General features: G+C 34.2%; 1 protein-coding gene and 1 long non-coding RNA gene across 2 annotated transcripts; one reads left to right on the top strand and one right to left on the bottom strand.

Annotated features, from left to right (window-relative positions):
- Positions 1-4688: 4688 nt before the first annotated feature.
- On the top strand, positions 4689-5033 carry LOC138881226 (uncharacterized mitochondrial protein AtMg00240-like). The gene has a single exon (XM_070161435.1). It carries the CDS (start codon positions 4689-4691, stop codon positions 5031-5033), a length of 345 nt encoding a protein of 114 aa, XP_070017536.1.
- Positions 5034-6810: 1777 nt separating this feature from the next.
- LOC104233542 (uncharacterized) lies at positions 6811-9066 on the bottom strand. Its single transcript, XR_011403993.1, has 3 exons — positions 8999-9066; positions 8595-8868; positions 6811-7147 (listed from the first exon to the last, which is right to left on the bottom strand). It is a non-coding gene; the product is annotated as an uncharacterized lncRNA (long non-coding RNA).
- Between the last annotated feature and the right edge of the window lie 662 nt (positions 9067-9728).

Raw genomic sequence — 9728 nt, 5'->3', positions numbered from 1 at the left:
TTACTAATAACCCCATATCCATTTATTACAGATACTATTACAGGCTAATATGAATAAATTACACAATAAAAATCATTATACTATAGGGAGCCTTAGCACACCCAACATAAATCCTGGAAAATAGGCATTCAAGAAAGCAAGTCTGATATACACAGGTATCAAAGTTCCCAAAGAGCCTCAAGGACCCCGGTCAGTACTCACACTGGATCCGTACATTCAACACAGGAATCGTAAAAGATTGGGAAACCAGCTCCAATGTGTCAGAGTTCAAAGGAGTCTCAGGGACCCTAGGCACTGCTCATATTGGAGGTGGTAGGAACCTAAGTGGCTAAGAGTGGAAATTTAAAAAGTAGTACATATAAGCGGTAGGGTATAGTTTTTAGAAAACAGTTTTTCTTCAGGAGCAAACAGAAGTAGAATTCTACCTAGATAAGCAGAATCCAGACAGATTGGTATAAAAACTGTGTCAACTAAAGTAATCACAAGAAGGAGGGGTACTTGAATCACAAACAGAACCGACCATACATATTTGCATTATATAAGCATGTTATGAATAGAGGCATACAACTGAATCAACAAGGTTTCATATGACTGAAGTTGATTTGGTTTATTAATTACCACTAGGTGGGAACATGTAGATATATATTGAACAAAAACATGCAGAAGTTAAGATAATCAACCAAACAAATACATAGAACAGGATAGTAGGAAATTAAAGCATACCAGTCTAGAAAGGGTACACAGAAATCATGGATCAAGCAGAAACATGTTAAGGTAAGCTATCCATACTAGCACACATAACAAGAGAGGTTAATAGGAATTAAGGCATGTTAGTTAAGAGAGGAACAAACATGAAATAGAGACATGTTGATGTCTATTGTGAACTGACTACATAGCATGTAGAATAGAGCATGGTAACAGAAATTGAGGCATATTAGTTAGGAGAGCAGTAAACATGAAGACATAGGGCAAACAGAATCATGTTGAAGTCTAACTACATAGCATATAGAGGAGAACATGATAACAAAAATGGAGGCATACCAGTTAAGGAGATAGCAAACAGGAAGGTGAAGACTGATGAAATCCAAGAGTATAACCTTGTCTTTCAGCCGGATAGACAGTGCAACAAATCAAAGAACTGTAAGTGTGTAAGTGTGTATCGGTGTGTGCTTGTAAGTATATGTGTTTGAGTCTGAGCATGTGTGTTCGTGTGTTTCTTAAAAAAAATTAGAATGGTGCGGTTATATAACATTCAGCAAAGTAGAACAAATAAGGTAAAAGAAATTAAGAGTTCACAAATAAGGTATGCAAATCATTCAACCAGTTAATTAAGGCTAAACTCAATCAATTAACATGATAGGATCTGGAAAAACCCCTTAAATTAGGGAAAATCTCATACAAAATCAATTAGCGGACATAATTGAAGTTTAATAAGGTAAGAAACAAATCAGAGACCATTTACAGGTTGGTCAGAACAAATCAAACCCAGAAATCAGGCTAGTAGCATAATTAAGGAAGGCAGTACTAATTATAAGTCACATATATGAAAGAATAAATAAAAATCTCGGAAAGATATCAATTTCAAAAGAAAAATATAATTTCAAACCTTAATTAAACAAGTAAACCAATTAATCCGTTCATTTAACAGAGCCAAAATAAACGGGCAAGATCAATGAGGTAAATAACTGAATAGCATAAAACCTTAAGCATGCAGAAGCACAGAGATGAAACATCAAGAAAAGACTAGTCGAGCAGTAAAGAAGAAAGGCCATGGTTGAACCTTTAAATGTTTTAAAACATTCGCAGAAACTTAAAAAATAAAACCCTTGTTCTTAGGAAAAAAGTGAAATCGGTAGATAATAGCGGTAAAACGAAAGAACCTTAAGGGAAAATGGTTAAACAAACTCCAAACACTTCAGATATAAAGAGATTTGAACCTATTCGACCAAAAATAATTAGGTTTGTACAAAAAATAAACGAAGGTGTAAAAATCAAGTTTTAGACCGGAGATTTGAAGCCACGAAAACATAAAAGTGATAGTGCTCACAAACAAATGGTGAATACAGATGGATTCATCAGAAGATTGAGGGATTTGAACCAAGTCTGTTCGAATCCCCTTGAGATTCCATCAAACAACAAAGAAGTTGAACAACCAATAGAAGAGAAACCCCATAGATCGAAAGGGTTCAGGTGACGGCAGGCAAGGGTTTGAGAGTAAAGAGAGGGGAGATTGAGAGAGAAGAGAGAAGAGAGAAGGAGGGATTCAAAGGGCATCGGATTTTGTAAAATGAAGTAGGGTTTGGGGGTTTGGTATATTAAAAAAAGGAAAGAATGTCCTGGACCGTTGATCTCTTGAGATCAACGGTCAAGATTAAATCTGGGGTTGCGGCGAGTTAAAATTGGGTTATGGGCATTGGGTTAGTTTAATTGGGCTGGGGTGATAATTTGGGTCAAGGTCCGAAATTAAACAAAATTAAAGAGGTTATTTGTTAAATACTTAATTAATTGATAAAATAATTTGTAAAAATAGTTAATTAAATGATAAAAATAATTTTTATGCATGAAAATAATTTAAAATTATTACTTAATATTATAAAAATACAAAAGGTTATTTTCTTGTGCAATAAGGTAATTATGCACACATGGGGCAGTATTGCAAAGTTATTGCAATTATAACCCTAACATGTGAATGTGGATATTCATGAAATAATTAAAGCTTAGTATAAATATAAAATAATAAAATTAAGTAATAAAATTATCATAAAACCGTTGGTGATGCAATTAGTAATTATTTGGATAATAAAATTAATTAAAATCTTTTAAAAAATACAGAAAAATTATGAAAAAATATTGGTTGATGCTCATGCACTATTTTGAAAGTATATATATATTTTGAAATATATGAGAGAAAAATTGGGTATCAACATGCATCATACATCAAAGATCATGTCTATACACACCACAGCAGAATGGCACAGTAGAAAAAAGGAAAAACATTTATTGGAAATGGCTAGAGCAGTAAGATTTCAAGGACATATACCTCTTAAGTTTTGGGGTAAGTGTATATTGATGTCAGCCTACTTAATTAAAAGGATGTCATCCCCAGTCCTTGCAGGAAAGTCACCTTTTGAGGTTTTTCACAAAAGAAGTCCCTCAATGGATCACATAAGAGTCCTAGGGTGTCTATGTTATGCCATTCCATCAGTTGTAAGAGACAAATTCCAGCCCAGGACAATGCATGTGCCATGATGGGTTATTCAATAGTTCAAAAGGGGTACATGTTATTTGATGTGACTAACAAAACTTTCTTTATTAGCATGAATGTCACCTTTAGAGAAAATGTATTTCCCTTCAAGTCCACAGGCATTGACAGAATTCCCTTTATTTGCTCCTAGTCAATGGCCACTTGATGAAGATGTTAGTCGGCCAATTACTTCTTAGAATGGTGAATCAGCTGCTGCTGAAGGGAATGTTGAACTAGATGCTACTGGAGGTCTAGATAATACCTAGGAAGCTACACACTATGACAATGACAGTAATGGAGAATCAGCACCTCTCTACCAAGAAGATGACATGGTAGACATGCCATACATAGAATCTGCTATTGGAGAAGTAGCTGAACATGTTGATTCTGCAGCAGAGATTGTAAATGGAGACATAAGTCATGAACATAGAGTTGAAGTTGCACATCCTTGCCTAGATCACACTACTCAGATTTAGACAATTCTCTAAGAATGTCTTCTACGGACAATGCTCCACCACTTTGGCTAAAAGATTATGTAGCTACACAAGCCTCTAGTTCATGTGTTTACTCACTAGAAAAATACCTGAGCTATGAAGATTGTCATCCAAATACCAAGCACATATAGCAGCCTACTCAATAAGTGTTGAGCCTACTTCTTTGAATGAGGCGTCACAGGGTCCTAAATGGATTAATGCAATAAAAGCAGAGTTGTCTGCTCTGGAAGAGAACAAGACTTGGATTACTATGCCTCCGCCACCAGGTAAGAAAGCAATAGGATGCAAATGGGTTTACAAAATAAAGTACAAAGCAGATGGAACAGTTGAAAGATACAAGGCAAGGCTGGTAGCTAAAGAGAATAATCAGAAGGAATGTCTTGACAACCAGGAGTCTTTTTCTCCCATTGTCAAGATGGTTACAGTAAGGGTGGTTCTATCTATTGTAGCAGTTCAAGGCTGGCTCATCCACCAGATGGATGTGCACAATGCCTTCCTATATGGAGACATTTATGATGAAGTATACATGCAGATTCCTCAAGGTTTTGCCAGCAAGGGGAGTCAGGCATGGCATGCAAGCTTGTTAAGTCCCTTTAAGGACTAAAACAAGCATCATCAAGGCAGTGGAATGTGAAACTTGTGGAGGCACTAATACAGTCAGGATTTGTACAAAGTCAACTAGATCAGTCTCCGCTAACAAGGAAGATTGGAAAAAAGATAGCAGTAGTTCTTGTCTATGTTGATGATTTATTGATCACATGCAATGATAAAGACTTAGTCTTAGAGACAAAAGGCATTCTGTAGCAAGCATTCAAGATAAAAGATCTATGAGAATTAAAGTTCTTCCTAGGAATAGAGTTTGCAAGATCCAACCAGGGAATTCTTATGAATCAAAGAAAGTATGCTTTGCAGCTTATATCAGAATCAGGTTTAGGGAAAGCTAGACCAACATGAACTCCTCTGAAGTGAAATCTAAAGTTAACTACAAAGAATTTGACAATCATATCGGAGAAAAGGAAGATGAACTCTTGAAAGATGTTGCCTCATATCAGAGATTGATAGGAAAACTATTATACCTCACCATGACAAGGCCAGACATAAGCTTTGTTGTACAAACCTTGAGTCAGTTCTTACAACAGCCTAAGAAGTCTCACATGGAGGCAGCACTGAGAATAGTGAGGTACATTAAGAGAGAACCAGGAATCTATGTCTTATTGTCAAGCAAACTAACAACTCAACTAAATGCCTACTGTGATGCTGATTGGGCATCAAGCCCAAACACCAAAAGACAGTGACAGGGTATTTGGTAAAGTTTGGAGAGTCATTGATATCCTGGAAGTCAAAGAATCAAACAACAGTATGCAAAAGTTCAGCAAAAGCTGAGTATAGAAGCTTGGCTTTTGTAGTATCAAAGGTTGTTTGGCTAATTAGACTATACTTAGAACTTGGTGTCTACTTGACTTTGCTTGTGACACTACTATGTGATAGCAAGGGAGCAATTAAGATTGCTGAGAATCCAGTTTACTACGAGATAACAAAGTATATAGAAATCGAGTGCTACTTCATAAGGGAGAAGGTTTAGGATGAAAGTGTAGCACCAAGACATGTGCAATCAAGAGAGCAACATGCAAGTATTCTAACAAAAGAACATGGCAGACCAAAACACGAGTACTTGGTTTCCAAGCTAGAGATGCTTAACAAATTTGCACTCTCCAGCTTGAGGGAGAGTAATGAGACTAGTGATGTGAGGCAAGGATAGTTGAGTGTAATTACTTAAGTTAGTGGGTGTATATGTAGTATTAGAAGTTAGTAACTACCTACACGTGGGTTAGCTATTATATATATATATATATATATATATGGATCAAGGCGCAGGGAGAATTTGAGGGGTCATGAGAAATCATAAAGATAAATGCATAATTGGTTTTCTTAATTTTTTTTAAACCAAAATTAACATTATAATATTTGAACTAATCGCGATGTTGCAAGTAAGCATGTCATGTGGTACGGGTCGACCCATGTCCCTAATAAAATTTCCGATTGGCATGGGTGGGGGATTGGGCCAAACAAGGCATCGGGCGTGGTAGACCGACCCATGTTGCTGAACTTATTAATGTGTTAAATTAAGGAAATTGTACATGGTATAGCTAAATAATGCACCATATTTATTATAAATTAAAATACTTTAAAAATATTATTATTTATAGTCATTTTTTTATATTTTATAGCAAAGTATATATATATACAACTTATCCCTCAACCCTCTCTCTTTTCCCTATATTTCCTTCTTCTCCCTCATTTCTCTGATCCGGACGTTTAACACTATTTCTCACATTTGTCGAGAATTTTTTCAAGGGAGATGGGTCCAACCATCAAGCATCAGGTATTTGTCCAATTTGTCCTCTTCCCTCAAGCTCTCTTCCTTGTCATGGCACACCATGCATGTTTGATGCTTCTACTCTTTCCCCATATATATATATATATATATAAGGGAAATATATATTCAATTTATAACAATGTTTTCTAGGTGGAATCCATTCTATATATATTTATACTAGTTGTTTTACATGTAGTGTAAAGAGATTCATTTTGTGTAATTAAGTAGAATGTGTTCTTTTAGCGATCAAAACTAGTTTTTGGATGGTGAATACTAGTATTTAGTAACTAGTTTACATCATTTGTATTGATCAGGCCGATAATTATTAAAGAAGGAAGGATTGATGGAGCTGGCATTGCAAGTTGGCTCTGGTGTGTTACTAGATTCTAGGAAGCAGGGAGGAGATATCCTTAGTATTTTAATCACATTATCATGAAAAGGACGTCAAATATTTTTTGCTTTTCTTTAAGGTATGTAATACTAGTATTTGCTAAGCTTCTTCTCACAAATCTCAATTAAGTTCCACGGATACACAACGGGAAAGAAAGACAAATTTTGATACAAATTTTGATCTTGAAGCAACATAATGTTTCTAAACTTTTGTGTTATGGTACTAATTTAGGGGTTGCAAAGAGACAATAATAAATCGATAAAAAAGAATTATTTAGATTCAAAATTCCAAGGCCTATCATATTTATTTTTCATGACGATTGATAAATTAAAGCAAACTCAAAATTGACATTAATGCATCTCTCAGAATGTATATAACAAGGTATTAACTGAATAGCTACATGCATTGTATATTAACCACATCAGAATAATTTCTCGAATCGAGATTCAAATTGTCTATCAATGACGAGACATTTACAAAAAGGAAAGCTAGATTTTCCGATGATCGATCCAGCATGCACAACCCTATACATGGGCATCACCTTCTGTTGCAGATCACTTGCACAAATTAAATTACTTTCTCTACTGACTCTTCATTCAAGGCATGCATCTAAGAGGCAGCAACAACACATAGCAGCCAAACTACACAAATAAATTAATAATTATTAGCACTCTTTTGTTCATGAAAAACATCAAAATACAAGCTAATAAGAGAATGGTATTCGGGAAGGACGGTAAATTAATTAAGAATATTAATTTGTCGTGCTTCAATATTTATATTTTTATTAATGAAATTATACCATTGTACTTTAAAAACTAATTATACGTATGGTCGGCTCAAGAATAAAGCCACTAAAGCTTTTGCTTTAGGCAACCAAGAGTTAAGGGCCTCCTGAAATATTGCTATATTATTATTTATATTTGGTACACACAGGTAGCATAAGATAGAAATTACAGTATATGACAAGTAAATAATTCGCAAAACCAAGATAGCCTTTTTTTGTCAATACACTACCTTGATTTTTGTTGTTGAAGTAACATATAGGAAGATTTGAGTAATTTAATTTGAATTCTAAAATATTAGAAAACGTTTTACCGTTGAAGACATGAAAAATAGAAATAATAACTTAAAATATTAGAAATGAGATTTACATTCCTAATATCATATCAATGCAAGGAAATAATACAAAGAAAAGAAATTTATTAACTGAAAAAGTTACATAATCAAACAAGGAAATATGAAAGTTTTAAAATTAATTGTAATATTTTACAAAGATTGTAGTCTTTTTGTGGTAAATAATTATGCATTAAATAGAAAGGTTAAATAATGAATACAAGAAATCCAACATGCAATACTTCATAAGGATAAAAGAAGCCGATCTACATTTAATTCTGTATTAAATAGAAAGGTTATAATGAATATAATAATTATGAAGGATAGAAAACTCGATAGACATTTTGTGTTGGATTTTCGTACTTTAGATAATAATATAAATAATATCTAATTTTTATGTGAAAGGTTTTGATTTTTAAAAAAACATAGTTGGTTGAGCTTGTTTAAATGAATGAATAAATTAAGTTAAGTTTCTATCTCTCATTAATTAGTAGATATACCTACCATATTAGTTATGATTTTTCCTTCTTTGCGTATATTCTATCTTTTTTCTTTTATGTGTTTATCTTGATTTTATTTTTCAATTTTAACTTGATTTCTCTGAATCAACTGCTCTGTTTCTCACCAAAAAAATACTTGAAAGAATTAATTTTATAGTTTTGCATCTCAAAAATATTAGAAAAGTGAACATTAAATAAAAATATGCATTAGTTTTATTAAAAAGTTGATGATATATATCTTATTAGACTTTGACTTTAAGCTATTGAGTTGCCTCTGATTATACATTTAGAATGTGATAATTATTGAAATTATAGATTAAGAATGTGATATTTCACGTTTATATCTAAGTATCAATGTATCATGTCAATAATGTGTGCTCAACTGAATTCATAGAAACATATTGTTACATACGCCTCTATTTAGGAAAGGGTGGAGAAAAGAGAATGCGGTGTCATGCATGCATGCAATACGTACCATCCGCCCATGACACCAGTAGCTGCTTGGTTTTGTTTTTGTTTTTTAGGATGTCCGTGTCCATGTCCATGTAGGGGTGGGGGTGCACCGTACTGAGGGGGGTGGCAGCTCTGAGGAGGGTAACCTTGTGGGTATCCCATGGGAGGGTAACCTTGGGGTTGGGGAGGGTAATATCCTTGTGTAGGATAACCTGGTGCATACCCCTGGCCTTGAGGAGGATATACTGGAGGTGGTGGAGGATATATTCCATTTGGGTAACCTTGTGGAGGATAACCTAATCAATATCACATGCAGAATCCAAAATGATGGAACCCCAACTTCCATAATTAGATCAAATCCAAAGAAAATTATTGCAAATATGCCCAAGATAATGAATTTGAAAAAAAAAAGATTCAAATTCTTACCTTGAGGGGGAGGGAGAGGGAGACCTACAGGAGGTTGTTGCATATCATTGTTCATGATCTAATTTTTTTGCAAATGCAGATATGAGTGGATATTCACCCAAAAGAAGGGGGGGGGGGGAGGGGGGTAATAATGGGGTTAAAAGTGGGAGAGAAGGGATTTTAAGATTTTTATAAGGTTTGTCAAAGAAAAAAGAAAGATGAAACCAAGGAGTCAAGGACCAAATTAAACTACATTATTGTTGTTTATGGTGTATTTTATACATATTGTGAGAGCACTTGATAAGGAAATTGTGCGTGTAGAAGACGAGTGCAAGTACCTTCAGTCCCAAGTAAAAGGAACCCTTGCTTTGGAAAATACAACTGATCGGTTCTGAGTTTTCCTTGCTCGAAATTATAGGACGAGAATTAATGGTCCTCAGAAGTTTTCACTTAGCAATCATGTAATTTCAATTTATTTCTCCCACTGTTTTATTGGCGTCAAAATCAAATATTATGTCATGTAAATTGGAACAGAAAAACTATATTATATTGTAAAAATCCAACATCATAAATTAGCACTACTCCATTGCGTCATTGTTAGCTCTATACCCGCTTCTCTAACCACATGTTATTTTGCACAGATCATTCTACTCTTTTCTTTCTTTCTACTTTCTTTTTTTCCAAAGGTAAGAACTATTAATGAAAAATTCATCTTCTTTTTTCATTATTTAGCTTTCTATTAGGTTATAAT

Source organism: Nicotiana sylvestris, chromosome 11 (genome assembly GCF_000393655.2).
Source record: "Nicotiana sylvestris chromosome 11, ASM39365v2, whole genome shotgun sequence".
In the NCBI taxonomy this organism is placed as follows: Eukaryota; Viridiplantae; Streptophyta; class Magnoliopsida; order Solanales; family Solanaceae; genus Nicotiana; species Nicotiana sylvestris.
Note: the sequence above shows the minus strand (reverse complement) of the source record. Positions and strands in the feature narration are given on the sequence as shown.